Below are 19,153 nucleotides of genomic sequence, written 5' to 3' on the forward strand. Positions count from 1 at the left end.
CGCACACGCACACGCACACGCACACGCACACGCACACGCACACGCACACGCACACGTGTATTCCCAGCAATAGAGGAACTACCTGCTCCTGCATGGGAGACTCACTTCCTGCTTATGGTCCATCTGAAAAAGATTCCCCCGTCAGCTGCACTGTAGTGGCCTCGACTTCCTTGACTTGTCTGTGTAACATTCTCCCCATATTGCCTTGGCTGCAATCATGCTACGTCCGTTCCTATTCACATTTCAGTTCCCGATTTATTCTCTCATCCGTTGTTTCTTTTAACAAATCGATCTTGGGCTTCTTCCTTCCGTCAGGTGTTACGCTGAGCCTAACAGAAGACAGAATAGGTCAACGGATCTGGAGTTATGATCTGACTCTATCACTATTTACATTTGTGGGTTGGACCAAAAACAAAACAAAACCAAAAACAGTGTAACTTCCTGAAGCTCCTGTTTTCTCATCCATAAAATGGAGATGGTGTTAATATCCATCTCACAGATCTCAATAATTCCTTCATATGAAAATGATTTAATAGGGGCGCCTGGGTGGCGCAGTCGGTTAAGCGTCCAACTTCAGCCAGGTCACGATCTCGCGGTCTGGGAGTTCGAGCCCTGCGTTGGGCTCTGGGCTGATGGCTCAGAGCCTGGAGCCTGTTTCCGATTCTGTGTCTCCCTCTCTCTCTGCCCCTCCCCCGTTCATGCTCTGTCTCTCTCTGTCCCAAAAAAATAAATAAACGTTAAAAAAAAAATTAAAAAAAAAAAAAGAAAATGATTTAATAAATTCCATATGCTAATACAATTTATTTTATTCCCCTAAATATTATTGTCTTTTTTCTAACATTCTTTTTTAAGATTTTTTAATTTGGGGAGAGGGTGCCTGGGTGGCTCGGTTAAGCGTCTGACTCTGGATTTCGGCCCAGGTCATGATCTCACAGTTCGTGAGTTCGAGCCCTGCAACAGACTCTGTGCTGACAGCTCAGAGCTCACTTGGGTTGTCTCTCTCTGTCCACCCCCCTCATCTCTCTCTCAAAATAAATATTTTTTTAAAAATCGTTTGGCTGGGGCACCTGGGTGGCTCAGTCAGTTGAGCATCTGACTTCAGCTCAGGTCATGATCTCACAGTTCACGAGTTCAAGCCCCGAGTCAGGTTCTGTGCTAACAGCTCAGAGCCTGGAGCCTGCTCTGGATTCTGTGTCTCCCCCTCTCCCTGCCCCTCCCCTGCTTGTGCTCTCTCTCTCTCTCTCAAAAGTAAATAAACATGAAAACATTTTTTTTAAATAAAATATAAATCTTATGGCTTAGGATTTTTTTAATGAAGATTTTTTTTTTTTAATTTTAAGCAATCTCTACGTCCAACATGGGGCTCGATCTCACAACCCCAAGATCAAGAGTTGCACGCTCTACCAAATGAGCCAGCCAAGCGCCCCTATTTTCTAACATTTTTATCATGTAATTATATTTGAAGTATTTTCCTCAACGTTTATTATTAAAAATCTCAAATACACAGAAAAATGAGGAGAATTGCGTAGCAAACACCTGCTGCCCACCTCCCAGGTTCTGTTGTTAACATTTTGCTATACTTACTTTATCACGTCTCCATCCATTCTTTTTGTTTTTTTTTTTTTTTTTTTTTTAAGTAAGCTCCACACTCAATGTGGGGCTTGAACTCATGACCTGAGATTAAGAGTCGCGTGCTCCATTGACTGAGCCTGCCAGGTGCCCCTGTTCATCTTTTTTTTTTTTTTTTTTTTTTTGATGAGCTACAAAGTAAACTGCAAAGTAAACTACAAAGTAAACACCATACTTTCTGCTCTCCCCTCCACACGTCAGCACGCAGATCATTAATGATAATCCAATATAAATTTCCAGTGCTCTTCCATTTCATTTATTTATCTATTTAGAAGGGGTGGGGGAGAGAGAAAGAGAGAACAAGCATGGGAAGGACAGAGAGAGAATCCCAAGCAGGCTCCGCACTGTCAGTGCGGAGCCCGATACAGGCTTCAAACTCACAAACCACGAGCTCATGACCTGAGCTGAAACCAAGAGTCTGACGCTTAACCGACTGAGCCATACAGGCGCCCCGATTTCTTTTTTTTTTTTCCTTCGATTTCTTTCAAAGTAAAATTTGCATATAGCAGAACACATTAAAGCGGATCATGCACAGAGTTTGGAAAAATGTGTGCATCTGTACAACCACAGCCCTATGAACATACAGAACATCACCATCACTCCAGAAAGTTCCCTCCCTTTTTCGGTCAGTCTCTGTTCCCACCTCACCCCAGAAGCAACCACTCCTCTGGGTCTTTTTATTTTTTTTTAACAAGAGATTAGTTTCGACTGTTCTAGAACTTTTTATAACTGGAAATCGCACCGTATGTGTTTTCAAAGTACTGATACACACCAAAACATGGCTGAACCTCAAGAACACAATCATGTTTTATTTTGCATATAATATTATGTAATATATATGTTATATATTACGTGTTATAGATACATAAGAACACAGTTATGTTTTATATGGCATATTATATTATGTATATGTTATATATGTTATATATTATGTGTCATAGATACATAATACATACATTACATATATAAGAATGCAATCATGTTTTATATTGCATATTATGTAATATAGGTTATGTGTTATATATGTCATATATTACATACGGTATATATTATACATATGTGTAGATATATTACATCATATGTTACATATATTACAATATTACTTAGTATACAACAGAACAGAATGGGTATATGTCACGTATTACAGGTGCCTGGGTAGCGCTATGATGTAATGTGTATCATCATTGCATGGAGGCGACAGAAAGGAGAAGTAAGGGGGCTTCTCTGCCCTCCAAACTTTGCCCAGGGTAGAACCCAGAGGTTGGCAGAGGCCAAAGAAGGGGCTGTGGAGCCCTTGCTCTGGGCTCAGGGACAACACGGGAGAGACACCCAGGATCACTGAAACTAGCAACATCCCCCAGGAATGTGGAGGCCTCCGTGTTGTGATAGAAGACCTGGGAAACTGGTCAATAAAGTGAGGTACTTCTATGTGCCTGGCACAGGGCTGGATGCCCAGATGTGGACTTGAGTCAGCCGAGAAGGAGCAGCTTAAACAAAGGCGGGAGGGTCAAACAAAGGCAAAGTCAGTAAGCGGGAGTGGAGAGCAGAGTTGAGGTCACATGGGCAAGAGGGTTCAAGAGGCCAGGCTCCTAAGGCCCATCCTCAACTCCTGTCCCACCGGCACACCGCTGGGACTCTGGGGGTCTAACGTGTCTCTCTCGGCTTCAGGGCAAGTACTTTGAGATCCAGTTCAGCCGCGGCGGGGAGCCAGACGGGGGCAAGATCTCCAACTTCCTGCTAGAGAAATCCCGTGTGGTCATGCAGAACGAAAACGAGAGGAACTTCCACATCTATTACCAGGTGCTGGGAAAGGGGCCGTGAGATTGGGGCAGGGGGAGAGCCCAAGGGGAGATGGGGGGGGAGGGTCAGTGCCCAGGAGCCCGTGACAGTGAGGACTGGGGGGGGTCACGGGGGCTGCGCAGTCCCACGTCAGATGCATGAGCATTGCTCACCCCCCAGCTGCTGGAAGGAGCCTCCCAGGAGCAGCGGCAGAACCTGGGGCTCATGACCCCCGAGTACTATTACTACCTCCAGTCGGACACCTACAAGGTGGATGGCACCGATGACCGGAGTGACTTCAGTGAGACTCTGGTGAGCAGTGACCACCACACTCGGAAACCGAGGCCCAGAGAGGGGCAGGGACTTGCCTCAAGTCACACAGCAAGCGGGTGAAACAGGCAGGACAGGGATCCCGGTGTCCTGACTCCGTGCTGTGGCCCCAGAAGCCTAACCCAGGAGGGCAGGGCGGAGGTGGGGATCCGTGGCACAGGCCCTGTCCCTGTTGTGCCCGCAGAATGCCATGCAGGTCATTGGGATCCCACCCAACGTCCAGCAGCTGGTCCTACAGCTTGTGGCCGGGATCTTGCACTTGGGAAACATCAGCTTCTGTGAAGACGGGAATTACGCCCGGGTGGAGAGTGTGGACCGTGAGTGTGGGTTCCGGGGACGGTGGGGCGGAGGCGTGAACTGCTTTCTCCTAGTTCGACCCCAGGAGGGTCAGAGCCCACGAGGACAGTATCTGAGTCACTGGGCAAAATGGGGAGCGCCAGAAGCATCGCAGGAGGCCCAAGAGCTTAACTGGCTGCCCCCTCCGCCCGGCAGTGCTGGCCTTTCCCGCCTACCTGCTGGGCATCGACAGCGGGCGGCTGCAGGAGAAGCTGACCAGCCGCAAGATGGACAGCCGCTGGGGCGGGCGCAGCGAGTCCATCGATGTGACCCTCAACGTGGAGCAGGCGGCCTACACCCGCGACGCCCTGGCCAAGGGGCTCTACGCCCGGCTCTTCGACTTTCTCGTGGAGGTAAGAGGCGCCGGGGCCAGGCAGGCGGAGAGGCGCTGCCCCAGAGCAACCTGGGCTTGGACTAACCAAGTGGGGAAGGCAGGTTTGACTGTCACCAGCCATCAGAGTCATCAAGCAGGGGCAGGAGCCAATCGGATGGATGACGTGGGCGGAGGCTCCTCCTGGCCGAGCCCAGGAGGGAGGGGGCTGCTGGAACCATCCAGGCCTGCACTGTGGGGGTGGAGACGGGTGGGGGCATCTGAGAGGCACGAGGGGGCTATCAGAAGGACAAAGTGATGGACTGGATGGGAGCGACAGGAACAGGACGTGTCAAGGCCAGGAATGGTGACAATACTGTAGTAGCCAACATTATATGACACTTAGTCTATGCCAGGTACGGTTCTCAGTGTTCCTACACGCACCAATTTAATTCCTGTATAAAGCCCTGCAGGGTAGTTGCCATTATTAACCCATTTTAACGATGAGAAAATAGAGGTGCAGAATGGTCAAGGGCCAAAGCCAGTTCGCAAGGTAGGAACCCGGATGTTCTGACACCTGGGTTTCTCATGTTGGGGGGGGGGGGGGCGCCGCACACAGAGCTGGAGAAGGCAGGAGAGGAACAGGTATGAGGGGACATAGCCTGTGAACGCGGCTAGGAGCGCAAGAGAGCGGCACGCTGGCACTCACCTGCGGTCCCCACCCACATTACAGGCCATCAACCGTGCTATGCAGAAGCCCCAGGAGGAATACAGTATTGGTGTGCTTGACATCTATGGCTTCGAGATCTTCCAGGTTCGGCCTCTGCTCCCCCCCCCCCCCCCCCCCCCCCCCCGCGCCTTGGCTGGCCCAGTGGTCCCAGGAGCCTCCAGCATCAGGCCCCTGAAGGCAGCACCCTTTGCCTCCCTTGGCAGAAAAATGGCTTCGAGCAGTTCTGCATCAACTTTGTCAACGAGAAGCTGCAGCAAATCTTTATCGAACTCACCCTGAAAGCCGAGCAGGTGGCCAGGGGCCAGGGGACACTGGGGGTGGGGGCGGGACCATGAAGGTTGCCGAGGAACCAGGGGGCCCTCCCCCCTCCAGCCCTCCTTCCCACCTCTCTCTCTGCTGAGCTGTCCAGGCCCCCCCCCCCCCCCACCCATGAAATCTCCTTTGGAAGAGGTTTTCTGCCTCTTTAACGTTCACAAGGGCTGGGGAACACCCTCCTCGTCCGTTCCTCCAACGATTATCTGTTGAGACCCTGCTGTGTGCCAGACACTGTTTGCAGTGCTGGGAAGACTGCCGTGCAGGAGATGAACAAAAATCCCTGCTGTTTTCATCCTGCCCATCCTGCAGAAGCAGAGCCTGAGACAAGGATTCAGGGCAAATATCAGGCGAGGAGAGAGGAAGTGAAAGACTCACTTAAAAAAAAAAGGGGGGGGCAGAATAGGACATGATGATGAGTGGGTTATGCTGCAGGCAACTGGGGCCAATTTCTGCTGAGCCCTGGGGGACACTGTAGCGCAGACCTCAGAGGTGGTCCACCCCAGGAGCCACGGAGCCAGGATATTTATGAACCGGCTCCTGTCTGTCTGTGGCTAAGGGCTGCCAGGGGGAGAAGCTCCAGCCCGCCTCACACAGGGCCACAGACTTTGTTACTGGAGAGGCCCTACGTGGTGAGATGGGGAGATATGGGAACACCCACCACACCTCCTTCACCCACCTCGTGAAGCATGTGTTCTAGAAACATACACACCCTCTGCCCAGACACCCATCTCCACCCCCACCCCCTGTGCCTCCCCCAGGAGGAGTACGTCCAGGAGGGCATCCGCTGGACCCCCATCCAGTATTTCAACAACAAAATCGTCTGCGACCTCATTGAAAACAAGCTGGTGAGGACTGGGTCAGCTTTGCGGGTCCGGGTCTTGCCGGGCCTGGAGCCGGGCCTGGGAGAGGGGAGGGGGGATTCGGGCCCCCCTGCTCCCCGCTGGGGGACAGATGGAGCACACTGAAATATCCCATCAGCCACCTCATCCACTCACTCTGCCCACCTGCTTGCATTTCACTTGTTCACTCAATGAACCTTCCGCCCCAGGGGCCCTGGGGGGCTCAGTCGGTTAAGCATCTGACTCTTGATTTCAGCTCAGGTCATGATGTCACAGTTCATGACTTTGAGCCCCATGTGCTCTGTGCTGACGGTGTGGAGCCTGCTTGGGATTCTCTCTCCCTTTTCTCTCTCTCTCTCTCTCTCTCTCTCTCTCTCTCTCTCTCTCTCTCTCCAAAAATAAATAAACTTTAAAAACAAAACAAAACACCTTCCCCATGGCAACCTGCTCAGAGACAGAGGAAGGGGTCAGGCTGACAGGTCCCCCACCAGGTCATCCCGGTCTGGGAGAAGGGGTGAGGATCCCCGGTGGGGTTCCTCACCCCGTCCCGCCCCCCACCCCAGCTAGCTTCCACAGCCACTCCCCACCCCCCACTTTTGCTCTTGTATGTGGAAGCCCCGCCTCTTCCACTCCCTCCGCGCGATCAGGGGAGCCGGATGGGGGCAGGGCCCCGCCAGGCTGAGCCACCGCCCGCCTCCCCGACCCGCAGAGCCCCCCGGGCATCATGAGCGTCCTGGACGACGTGTGCGCCACCATGCACGCCACGGGCGGCGGCGCCGACCAGACCCTGCTCCAGAAGCTGCAGGCGGCAGTGGGCACCCACGAGCACTTCAACAGCTGGAGCTCGGGCTTCGTCATCCACCACTACGCGGGCAAGGTGCGCGGTGCCCCGCCCCCGACCGGCTGCAGCCTCCCAGCCCCCTGGTGAAAGGAGCCTGCAGGGAACCCCGGTCAGCGCTGCAGAACTCCAGCGACCCCCTTCTCCACCCCTCCCACGCAGCCCCAGGAACTGGCCTGGGTCCCCCACCGTGTTCCTTCAGCCAGACCTGCAGAAACCCACTGGCCCCCCGACCAAGGTCACAGCTCTCCTTACTCCCAGCGCAGCTCCCACTAACAGGGCGGAAACTCCCTCCCATTGACCCCACGTTGTGCACCAGACCCTCCCCCCCAATCTGAGCTGCAAACCCCACTAACCCCTGACCCAGGACACGGCCTTCCAACTCAAACTCTAAGGCCTACGCGGCAAGCCGCTGCCCTCCAAAATGGGCTGGAGCCCCCTCCGGACCCCTACCCAAGACTCTAGAAATCCGCTGGCCTCTGACCCTGGCCACGGTCTTCCACCCTGCAATTGACAGGACTGCAGACTCTCCCACTGACCTTCGGTGGTCAGCGGACACCCCCAGGGACCCCCTGCCCAGGCTGGAGCCCCCTGCCCCTTATTGTGAACTATAGGTACCCCCCCCCGATCCTGTCAGCCCAGAGCAGGCCCCCACAGGACCCCTGACCGCCTGGGCTGTAAGCAGCACCCCTCAGGTCTCAGCCCCGCATTCCCCCCAACCCTGTCTCCCTCCAGGTCTCCTACGATGTTAACGGCTTCTGCGAGAGGAACCGGGACGTCCTGTTCTCTGACCTCATAGAGCTGATGCAGACCAGTGAGCAGTGAGTGACCTCCGGGGACACATCCTCCTAGGGATTGTGGGGAGGCTGGGGACCACTCTGTCTTCCCCAGAGCTCCCATCACGCCGCAGACTTTGTGAGTGTGGCTGTCCACAGGGACGGTGTTTCTAGTGACTGGTTAGCCCCCCGAGACCCACAGGAAGAAGTGAGGAAAGCCCTCATCCTTCTGGCCCATCCAGTGCTCCCCTGCGCCAACCCAATCCACGTGGGGTGTGGACGGTTTCCCCGGTTACACCGTGAGAACACAGCGCGCCCTGCATTTTTCCGTGTTAACACATATGGACCCATGGCTCCCATCTCCCTGACCGAAGCTGCATGCCGGCGTCCATTTTTTGCCTTTTTAACCTCAAAAATGTGTCCAGGCTCTGCTGTGTGCCAGGCACGATTTGAACCTGTGGGGACGGAGGGGACCGGACAGGCCGGAGAACACGGCTGCTCTCACTGAGTGGAGAGCCACGCGAGGAGACAGGTGTTGAACTAGGGAAAAACAAGGCAAATAGAATATAGTGTCGCATGAGAGTCGTAAGACAGTGGTCCGTAAAAGGCTGAAATTGCGGCTCCTGAACACCCTTGGAGCTGCCTACAAATGCGGCACCTCAGACCCCACCCCACGCCCACTAAATCAGAATCTGCGTTTCAACGTGACGCCCTGATGCCTCCTCGAGAGCCACGCGCACATTTGAACTTGAGATCCAATGATCTAGACCGGCACTGTCCCTCTTACCCCACATCCACATAGAAGCCGAGCTACACGCATCATGACTTTCAAACAGCTGTGTCCAGGTACAACTTGCATGCCATTAAATGCGCTCGCCTCGAGAAGGGATTTTTAGCCAGCGCGTAGGATTGTACAACCATGACCCCTACCCGTCTGGGAACATCTGCATCAAACCAGAAAGATCCCTCGTGCCAAACTGCACCCAAACCTTATTCCCAGTATGTGTGCAATTTTAAATTCCCTAGTGCACACTGAAAAAGTAGAAAGGTGGGGGCGCCTGGGGGGCTCAGTCGGTGAAGCGTCTGACTCTTGCTTTCGGCTCAGGTCATGATCTCGCGGTCCGTGAGTTCGAGCCCCATGTCGGGCTCTGTGCTGATGGCTCAGAGCCTGGAGCCTGCTTGGGATTCTATCTCTACTCCTCCCTGGCTCTCTCTCTCTCTCTCTCTCTCTCAAAATAAATAAACTTAAAATAAATTAATTAAAGTAAAAATCAAATAAATACGGAAAGTAAAAAAGGTGAACAGGTGACATTAAAAAATATTTTCTTAAGCCCAACATACCCCAAATATCATTTCAACATATACTCCATATAAAAATTATCCATGAATGGGTATGAATTAATTATGAACGGATGAACTACACCCTCTTTCCCCATATTGTGGTACTCTGTGAAATCTTTTATGGATTTAACACTCACAGCGCATCATGATTTAGACAGGCCGGGTCTCAAGGACCTCGAGAGCCACAGGTGACCAGGGGCCGCCATATTGGAAAGGACAGAGCAGTCGTTCTCAAAGTAGGGTTCCTGGGCCAGCAGCAGCAGTATCGGCTGGCAACTCACTAGAAATGATCGGGCCCCAGCCCAGATGTGTGAATGAGAAACTTAAGAGGGATGAGGTGGGGCCCAGCCGTCCGTGTTTTAACAAGCTCTCCTGGTCACTCCGGTATCCACTGGAGCAAGCATTGAAAAGGAAAACTAAGATGATAAAGGGCTGGAGATTATGGTAGGCATCACTCTTTTTTTTCTTTTTTTACCTTCTTTTATTTCCCTTTTTTTAAAGTTTATTTATTTATTTTGAGAGAGAGAGTGAGCAGTGGAGGGACAGAGAGAGAGGGAGAGAGAGAATCCCAAGCAGGCTCTGCACTGTCAGCGCTGAGCCCCATGCGGGGCTCGAACGCACGAACCTTGAGATCATGACCTGAGCTGAAGTCAAGAGTCAGACGCTCAACCGGCGCCCCTCACTTTCTTTTACTTTCTAATCGTGATAAAATACACACAATATAAAATTTACCTTTTCGCCGTTCGGAACTGAACAGTTCGGTGGCCTTAAGGCACATTCACAACGTCGGGCAACCATCCCTACTCTCTAATTCCAGGGCGTTTTCACCTTCCCAAATATGTACCGATCGAGCAGTCCACTCATCCCGGGCTGTGATGGTCAGGGAAGGTCCCCCGGAGATGAGGGAGAGAACTGTGGATGTGCCAGGGCGTCGAACCAATCCCCTGCTGAGGGGCGATGTGACTGTGCCCCTGATGGCGACCACAGGCAGGGTCACAGCAGCAGGCTCCCTTGTCTGTGGCTCTTTGCACACGCACGTGAGCCTGTGCATGGAGGATCGTTCCTGAAAGGGGACCTGCCCCTGTTGCCGGAGATGCCGCATCCCTTGATAGGTGTTCGTACTTAATTTAACTTTGTTCTATTTTAGTTGCTACCCAGGCCAGGCGTGGTCACCGAGGCAGAAGGAACAGGTGCAAACAAATCAAACCAAAAGGACAAAAGCAACTCCCCGGCTCTCAGCATTACACCCCCCACACTCAGGGAGAACTACGCTTTGCAGCACGTCCTCTAGGTCATGGGCGTCTAGGTAGCCTCCCCTCTGGGAGAGGGCACCTCTGATTCTCCTGTGCCCCCTGCGCAGGGCCTTCCTCCGCATGCTGTTTCCTGAGAAGCTGGATGTAGACAAGAAGGGCCGCCCCAGCACCGCCGGCTCCAAGATCAAGGTGGGTCCCGGGGCAGGAGAGGAGGAGCTGGGCCCGGGGAGGGCTGGGGACAGTTCTCCACTCATCCCAGCCTCTGTCTCTCCTGCGTCCTGGGGCCTCTGCCCCTCTCTCTGGCACCCTCTGTCCAGCAGGGTCTCCTTCCAACTCTGGGGGTGGGGGGGGGTTCTACCAGCTTCCTTGATGTCCCCCTGACTCCCTAAATCCAAACTGAAGCGTCCATCCTCTTAAAAATGTTTTGGCCTTTTGGCTATGTGCCACTTGGATTGTGGGGGAAAACACGTAAAATGGACCATCTTAACCACTGCTAAGTGCATAGCTCAGGGACATCGAGCACACTCACACTGGGCCACCATGCCTACCTACCATCCGTCCCCAGGACTTTTTCATCTTCCCAAACTGAGACTCTGTCCCCATGGAGCACTGACTCCCCGCCCCCTGCCTCACCCCCGACACCCACTATCTTTTCTGTCCTGTGGACGGGACTCCTCTAGGGACCTCCCGTGAGTGGAATCAGGCAGGACGTGTCCTTCTGTGTCTGGCTTACCTCACTCAGCGTAACGTCCTCCAGGTTCGTCCCTGTTGTAGCTGGGGTCAGGACAGCCTTCCTTTTTAAGGCTGAAGAATCTTCCAGTGTACGAACGGGCCACATTCTTCCTATCCACTCCTCCGTGGATGGACACTCGGTTGCTTTCACCTTTTACCTAGTGAATAGTGCTACGATCAACTGGGTGGCCCATCCTGAAAACATTTTAATGACCATGCCTTGAGCACTTAGTACTGGCAGCAAATGCGGGGACGCTTTCCGTGCATGGGACTAATCCCACCCGGGGGACGGGGGGACCAAGGCTCAGAGAAGCACCGTCACTGGCCCCGATCACACAGCAGAGGACTCTCATGCCGCTCCCTCCAATCCCCCCGCCTGGGACGATTTCCTTTCTAGTCTCCTCCAAGGGACTAAAATGCACAAGGCTGGCCTCTCAGGCACACACACGTGATTCCCTACTCCCGGAGGACCGGCTCCCCGAAGGACAGGCAGAAATGTTCTGTGCACATGTTCTGAGTGCTCAGCTAGCCACCCGCAAATGTTTGCTGAGCACTTGTGATGTGCCAGATTGAACGTTGAGTGCTGTGAACACGAGAGCTCCTCGTCTGAGGTTGTCAACCCTGCACGGGGTGTGCCAATGGAGGTATGCACAGACCAGGGACACCTGACCCCGTGGTGCACTGGGAGCCAGCCCCCACTTAGTGCGTCTCTGCCTCCTGGGTCTGTATCCAGGCTGGGAGGAGAGAGGGCCCGAGGGTCCCATCGCTCCACCGCCCCCACCTTCTCCTCCGCCTCAGAAACAAGCCAATGACCTGGTGGCCACGCTAAAAAGATGTACACCCCACTACATCCGCTGCATCAAGCCCAACGAGACCAAGAAGCCCCGCGACTGGGAGGAGAGCAGGTGACTACCAGCTGGACCCATCCACACTTCCTGTGCCCCCAGACGGACCCCTCCCTCCAGAACCCGCCCAGGGTCATGGGACTCATCCCAAGACTAACCAGGGCTGACCCCTAGGACCAGTGCAAACCTCCTCAGGGCCCCCGGTTTATACCTACTACTGACCACGACCATCCAGACTGCAGGGATGACCCCAGACTGAGTGCAGGATGACCCAGGAACTAGCACAGTCCCCTCAGTCCCCAAACCCTAGGACGCACCCCTAGGATGAACTCTGGAACTGACCACAGAACTGTCACAGACCTCTCCCTCCCCAGAAGCTGGGTCCCCACCCCCACAGGACTGACTCCGAGGCTGACCCCTGGCACCGGCACTGAAGTCACCCCCCACACACACACTGCCCCCGGCGCGAATCCAGACCCACTGGGCCCCACGCCTGCTCCTTCCAGCCCTGCCCAGCAGCACCCACCCACTCCCAGGACCAGGAGTACCCCGCAGGGGACTCAAAGTGCCTTCCCCTTTAGGGTCAAGCACCAGGTGGAGTACCTGGGCCTGAAGGAGAACATCAGAGTACGCCGGGCTGGCTTTGCCTACCGTCGCCAATTCTCCAAATTCCTGCAGAGGTGAGGTGCCCCCGCCCACCCCTGGCCCGAACTGCCATCCCGCAGAATATCCACCAGCGGGGACGTGGACTCCAAACCCTCCCACGTCCTCTGCCTCCAGGTACGCCATCCTGACCCCGGAGACGTGGCCACAGTGGCGTGGGGATGAACGTCAGGGGGTCCAGCACCTGCTTCGGGCAGTCAACATGGATCCAGACCAGTACCAGATGGGGAGCACCAAGGTCTTTGTCAAGAACCCCGAGTCGGTGAGTGTGAGAGGCAGACAGACTTCTCCGTCTGGAAAGCGGGGGGAGGAGAAGCCCCCCGTGCAGGACTGGGGTGAGGATTAGACAAAACGGGAAGTCTCCTGCCCAGTGTGTGGCACATAGCAGTGCTCAGAAAAACCGGAATTAGCTGGACGGTCCCCTGGTGGCCAGGAGGCAGGTAGGGACACGTGTGGCCACCTGTGGTGACAAGCCCCTTGTGAGGGAGAAGAACTTTCTATCCTTCTTCTCTTTCTGCTTTCTTCCTTTTTAACTAAGTTCTATTTCTTTAATGTTTATTTATTTACTTTTGAGAGAGAGAGCGCGAGGGGGGAGGGGCAGAGGGAAAGGGAGAATCCCAAGCAGCCTCCGCACAGTCAGCCCAGAGCCCGATGCGGGGCTCGAACCCACGAACCGTGAGATCATGACCTGAGCCAAAACCAAGAGTCGGACGCTTAACCGGCTGAGCCACCCAGGCGCCCCTTAACTAATTTCTTTCTGTACCTTCTCCTAGCCTGCTTTCTCTGTCCTCGTCCTTCATTGCTTCATGGACACATGGAGTCCCTGGGCTGGAGACTCGTGTCAAAGTGGCGGTTGGCTTATCCCAAGACCTGCCCCAGGCCCCGATCTGTCAAAGAAAACCCTCGTTCTGTACCCTCCAGTGCAGAAATAACCCCTCCAGCACCTTATCGGCCGCTCTCAGCCTTTTCTCAAAAGGTCGGGAGCACCACCTAGCGTACGGGGCCTCTGCCTTCAGGGGAGAAACAAAGTGACGACGACAAATCTGTCTTGGGGACCTACTGGATAGCATTGCGACTCTAGTGAACAGCGCTGTATTATATACTGGCAGGTAGATCTTCAGGGTTCTCACCACAAAAGAAATGGTAACTATGTTATGCGTGGAGGTGCTAGCTGATCTATAGCAGTCACCATTCTGCAATATATACATGTATCCAGTCAACGCCTGTACGCCTTAAATTTACACAATGTCACGCGTCAGTTATACCTCAGCAAAGCTGGACAGGGGTAGTTTTTTTTTTTAAAGCAACAATGACAGGGCGCCCAGGTGGCTCAGTTAGGCATCTTGACTTCGGCTTGGGTCATGATCTCGCAGTTCGTGAGTTCGAGCCCCGTGTCGGGTGTAGAGATTACTTAAAGATATAAGTGTAAAGGGGCAGCTGGGTGGCTCAGCTGGTTAAGCATCAGAGTCTCGATTCTGGTGCAGGTCACGACCTCACTGTTCGTGCGATGGAGCCCCGCGTTGGGCTCTGCGCTGACAGTGCAGAGCCTGCTGGAGATTCTCTCTCTCTGTCTCACCCCCTTCCATGTGTTTTCTCTCTCAAAACAAATAAATAGGGGCGCCTGGGTGGCGCAGTCGGTTAAGCGTCCGACTTCAGCCAGGTCACGATCTCGCGTTCCGTGAGTTCGAGCCCCGCGTCGGGCTCTGGGCTGATGGCTCAGAGCCTGGAGCCTGCTTCCAATTCTGTGTCTCCCTCTCTCTCTGCCCCTCCCCCGTTCATGCTCTGTCTCTCTCTGTCCCAAAAATGAATAAACGTTGAAAAAAAAATTAAAAAAAAAACAAATAAATAAAACCAAAAAAAAAAATGAAGTAAAATAAAATCTTAAAAAAATTAAAAATTAAAAATAAATAAATAAATAGATAGATAGATAAAAACCTGGGTGGCCCAGTAGGTCGAGTGTCCGACTTCAGCTCAGGTCATGATCTCGCAGTCCGTGAACTTGAGCCCCGCATCGGGCTCTGTGCTGACAGTTCAGAGCCTGGAGCGTCCTTCGGATTCTGTCTCGGGCCCTCCCCTGTCTGCACTCTCTGTTTCTCTCTCAAAAATAAACAAACATTAAAAAAAAATTTTTTTTTAATAAATAAGGCAGTGCAAAGAATCCCCTAGGGCCTGCCTGGCCACCTGCTGCTATGTGAGGATTGGATGGCAAATCGGGAGTCGGCCTTCTGAATGTGTTGTGCTGGCTCACTAATCCAAGCTGGATTATTGGCACGCGGCACTTGATCTCAGGGTCGTGTGTTCAAGCCCCACATTGGGCATAAAACTTACTTTAAAAAAAAGAAAGAAAACAAAAGAAAACAAAAGGAAAAGGAAAAGGAAAAGGAAAAGGAAAAGGAAAAGGACAAGGACAAGGAGAGGAGAGGAGAGGAGAGGAGAGGAGAGGAGAGGAGAGGAGAGGAGAGGAGAGGAAGAAGAAGATAGTCTGTTTCGGGAGGTCGGGTTCTCTGTCCCCAAACTTGTCTGTACCGATCTCTGGAGCTTTCCCTATGGATGTGCTCTGCTCCAAGAAATGAGAACAGTCTGGAATTGCATCCAGAGTAGATCTTTTTACTGACAGAAACTAGCATCACAAACCAAAATTGCCCATGACTGGAACTAATCGGGAACCATTCAAATTGTAGCAGTTGAGAAAGAAAGGGAGGGAGGGTCAGAAAAAGAGGAGAGACAGAGAAAGAGAATCCATCCTGCTGGTTGCAGGCAGTTTGCAAAATCTGACTCTGAAAGAAACATGTAAAAATTGACACTGGGAAAAAACAAACAAACAAACAAACAAACAAAAACAGAGTCAACAAGGCTAGCACTGGCTAAGGCTATCTAAGGTAAAATCATATTCTGACAAAAATTATTTCCACGGCCGGAAACAATGAAATTCACACAGGGAAAAGTTTGGTGGAAAAATGTTGTAAGGAAAAACAAGACTGAAAATTTGCACAGGAAAAAACTGGATACAGTTTTGTAACTGTTTATAACTATGCTGTATCACAATTGATCAAAGAATTAAGTTACCCTAACGGAGGTGGGGACTCTGCCAGCCAGCCCACATTGGGATGATTCTGATTTGAATTTGGCTCCTTGTACACATGAACTCAAACTATCCTTGGCTGTTTCACACACCTGCTGGCCTTCCCTGCCTGTCACGCTGCGTGTGTTCCTTTCCTGTGGCTGCTGTAGTGAAGTACCACCGACTGGATGGCTGAACCCAACAGAAATTAATTTGCTCACGTTTCTGGAAGCTGGAAATCCAACACCAATGTGTCCGCGGGGCCACGGTCCCTCTCAAGGCTGCAGGGAAGAGCCTTCCTTGACTCTCCCTAACTTCCAGTGGGTGCCGGCCATCCTTGCCATTCTTGATCACTCCAGTCTCTACCTCTGTCATCACACGACCTTCTCCTCTGTGTCTGGGTCCAAACTTCCCTCTTCTTCTAAAGAAACCAAATCACACTGGATTGACGGAGGGCCCGCCCCCACCCCCACCCCACTGTAGCATGACTTCATTTTAACTTGATTACGTCTGCAAAGACCCTCTTTCCAGGTTAAGGTCACATTCACAGGTTCTGGGTGGACATGAATTTCGGGGAAACACTATTCAACCCAGCACACCAGGATAAGCTCAGATCGGGGGCCTGTCTCACCCACCTTAAGCACACCCTGATCTGCCCTCTGCATATGAAGGAGACGAATTTCAAACTCTGTGGACAGGAAGATTCCTCTCCCAACAATGAACACAAATCCCCTTCCCTGAGCAGAAATAACGAGGTTGGAGGACACTGGTCTCATCTGCCCTAAACAGCTAAGGGAAGGAGGACTCCTGGCTGACCAGCCCACCCCCGCTTCTGTAAGGCTGGTCTCCCTTTATTCCTACCTGTCATCCCCTCAGCGAACTGCAAAATGCACCTACTACCCCCCAGGCAGTAGTTGGACACGCGTTGTACACAGACCCACTGACCCACAGGATATCAGCCTGAGAAACAAAACGATACAGAAATGCCACTCGATTCCCTGCAGGATGTAAAGCTGCGGTCGGTCGTGGTGGGGTTTTTTTTTTTTTTTTTTTCTTCCTGGTGAAGATTCCCCACCTTCCATGAACATTTATAAACACCCACAGCTTTAAAAGTCCTCCAAGGTATGTCTTTTAAAGTGCATTTGAGCCAAGTATCTGCAGAATTATTTTAGTCCCTGCAGGGACCCCTGGGGTTTCATCAGCCGTCAACCATCTTGGTCAGCAAAGCAGGCAGCCAGGCTTTAAGCAGTGATGTGATGTCAGTGTATTTGACAAATCCCTCTGGGTGACGTGCTAATTATTTTTCTCAAGAATGCCTAATTTTATTTTCAATAGTTTCCATCTCGGTATTTCCCTGACTGACAATGCTGTCCCTTTTATTGCTAAATTTCTGTTTGAATGACAATGTTCCCGAGCTATCTGTCCTACTGCAATAGGTTGTCCTGTTCTCTGACCAGCACCCCCATTGTTCTTATTACTGTAGATTTATAACTTCATATCCAGTGAGTTCCTCTCCTTGATAAGTTCGCTAGTATTCTAAGTGAATAGACGTCCTTCACGGCATTTCAACTCTGACTTGCACTAAGATAGTTTATACCCTAAATCCCCTCTGGACAGAGACTCTTAAAAGTCAGAAGTCTGCTTTCTGCAAAAAGCTTCTTTTCCAGGGCTGGCATGTGTGGCTGTGCAGGTTGTACACTGAACAACCAGATGGTCTCTGGGTACAGCACAGTCCTGTACATCAGGTTTTCATATTTACAGTATCGTGGTCTTCTAAGATGCACATTGGTTCACATTCCTACCATCTGTGAAACTGGGGTGCACCACACATGGGCGACATGCCATCCCCTTAATTAGCAGAGTCAGAAACTGTGATGTTATGCCATGTCTGGTGAGCCTGCACAGCTAGTCAGAGGCAGAGTTGGGATTTGAAGCCCACAAGACCAGCCCACGGTTACAATTTTGCACGGGGGCTTGTGCCCCATATCGGGAGGGAACCCTGTGTCCGGTCATTTGGAGAAAGAAAAAAATTTTTTGACCATAGCATCTGTGCACGTGTGCAGGTGCCCATAAGCAAAAGCAAGTGGGTGGGGTGGAATCGGGAAAGACCCACCGCCCCTCTTTTGCCCAGCTCTTCCTTCTGGAGGAGATGCGAGAGCGGAAGTTCGATGGCTTTGCCCGCACCATCCAGAAGGCCTGGCGACGCCATGTGGCAGTCCGGAAGTACGAAGAGATGCGGGAGGAAGGTGAGAGCCTGCAGGTGGGAGGCTCAGGGAGGGGACAGACCGATTCAGAGGAGCCAGGCCACAACCTCTGCCCCCCACCCGGTATCTCCACAGCGTCCAACATCCTGCTGAACAAGAAGGAGCGGAGACGGAACAGCATCAACCGGAACTTCGTCGGGGACTACCTGGGGCTAGAGGAGCGGCCGGAGCTGCGTCAGTTCCTGGGCAAGAGGGAACGCGTGGACTTCGCTGACTCGGTCACCAAGTACGACCGCCGCTTCAAGGTGAGGCACTAGCAGGTGGACATGTCTGGGGCCCTGGCCTCAGGCTGGCATCCCCACCAGAGGTACACCCTCACCCTGCCCAGATACACCCGTCCTGACGTATACATCCACCCTGCCTAGATACACCTGTCCCATCACAGGTACACCTTCATGCGGCCGAGATACACCTGTCCACAGGTATACACTCAAGTAGTGTATTAAACATGCCCTCATACAGCCCAGACACACCTGCCCATCACATATAGCTGCACCTGGCCAGACACAGCTGTCCACAATTGCACCCTTACCTCACCCAGAAGCCCTGACCATAGGACCACCCTCACTTATCCCGGACACAACTATCCATTAAGTATACCCTCAGACAGTCTAGACGGATCGGTCAGTTAGCCATATCTTCATCTGGCCCAGATACACCTGTGCACGGGTGCACTCTCACCTGGCCTGGGCACCCACGTCCAGCAGGTGCACCCTCACCTATCCTGTACCTGCTCAGTGGCCCAGAAACCTCTCTCTAGCCAATATACCCTTACTTAGCCTCCTATTTCTTACGTAACGTAACCACTCCTATATCTTCACGTGGAGGGAAGCCCTCAGCTGGCCTGTCCTTCACCACCCCCCTCCCCGAGGCTGATCCCCTAGAGCCAGGCGGCCCATGTCCAGGGCTCCAGCCACGAGCTCTGGTCCTGCATCCTCACAGCCCATCAAGAGGGACTTGATCCTGACGCCCAAGTGTGTGTATATGATCGGGCGGGAGAAGGTGAAGAAAGGACCAGAGAAGGGCCAGGTGCGTGAGATCCTGAAGAAGAAGGTGGAGATCCAGGCCCTTCGGGGAGTTTCCCTCAGGTGAGGCCAGGCCCTCGCCTGCCC

At 52.8% G+C, this 19,153-nt stretch overlaps 1 protein-coding gene and 2 long non-coding RNA genes across 11 annotated transcripts in view; 1 reads left to right on the forward strand and 2 right to left on the reverse strand.

Moving 5' to 3' along the window:
- The window catches only part of LOC121013880 (uncharacterized), a 34,765-nt gene that overhangs the window by 11,205 nt on the left and 4,407 nt on the right, over positions 1-19,153 (reverse strand). For 4 of the 7 annotated variants that reach the window (XR_005782963.1, XR_005782968.1, XR_005782969.1 and 1 more), the window contains exons 1-3: positions 14,652-14,697; positions 11,210-11,366; positions 106-329 (exon numbers count right to left, since the gene is read on the reverse strand). This is a non-coding gene — a long non-coding RNA (uncharacterized LOC121013880). Of the gene's footprint in view, positions 1-82; positions 330-11,209; positions 11,367-13,981; positions 14,322-14,651; positions 14,698-19,153 lie in introns of those variants that run through there. The other 3 variants (XR_005782966.1, XR_005782962.1, XR_005782964.1) reach the window with 3 other exon arrangements.
- MYO1F (myosin IF) overlaps positions 1-19,153 on the forward strand; it is a 39,956-nt gene that overhangs the window by 10,496 nt on the left and 10,307 nt on the right. For all 3 annotated transcript variants that reach the window (XR_005782959.1, XM_040449696.1, XM_040449695.1), the window contains exons 7-22: positions 3,298-3,429; positions 3,589-3,720; positions 3,923-4,055; positions 4,231-4,427; positions 5,118-5,198; positions 5,318-5,404; positions 6,188-6,274; positions 6,978-7,145; positions 7,842-7,927; positions 10,584-10,665; positions 12,007-12,113; positions 12,635-12,733; positions 12,834-12,978; positions 17,909-18,023; positions 18,117-18,286; positions 18,984-19,129. Coding sequence is in view for 2 of the 3 variants with exons in the window: in XM_040449696.1 (XP_040305630.1) it covers positions 3,298-3,429; positions 3,589-3,720; positions 3,923-4,055; positions 4,231-4,427; positions 5,118-5,198; positions 5,318-5,404; positions 6,188-6,274; positions 6,978-7,145; positions 7,842-7,927; positions 10,584-10,665; positions 12,007-12,113; positions 12,635-12,733; positions 12,834-12,978; positions 17,909-18,023; positions 18,117-18,286; positions 18,984-19,129 (1,967 nt within the window). In the remaining variant the exon portion in view is untranslated. The remainder of the gene's footprint in view (positions 1-3,297; positions 3,430-3,588; positions 3,721-3,922; positions 4,056-4,230; positions 4,428-5,117; positions 5,199-5,317; positions 5,405-6,187; positions 6,275-6,977; positions 7,146-7,841; positions 7,928-10,583; positions 10,666-12,006; positions 12,114-12,634; positions 12,734-12,833; positions 12,979-17,908; positions 18,024-18,116; positions 18,287-18,983; positions 19,130-19,153) is intronic.
- On the reverse strand, positions 15,303-17,998 carry LOC121013881 (uncharacterized). The gene is made up of 2 exons (XR_005782970.1): positions 17,891-17,998; positions 15,303-16,198 (listed from the first exon to the last, which is right to left on the reverse strand). It is a non-coding gene; the product is annotated as an uncharacterized LOC121013881 (long non-coding RNA).

This window comes from Herpailurus yagouaroundi, unplaced genomic scaffold (genome assembly GCF_014898765.1).
Source record: "Herpailurus yagouaroundi ecotype Mexico unplaced genomic scaffold, PumYag 200, whole genome shotgun sequence".
Taxonomy (NCBI): domain Eukaryota; kingdom Metazoa; phylum Chordata; class Mammalia; order Carnivora; family Felidae; genus Herpailurus; species Herpailurus yagouaroundi.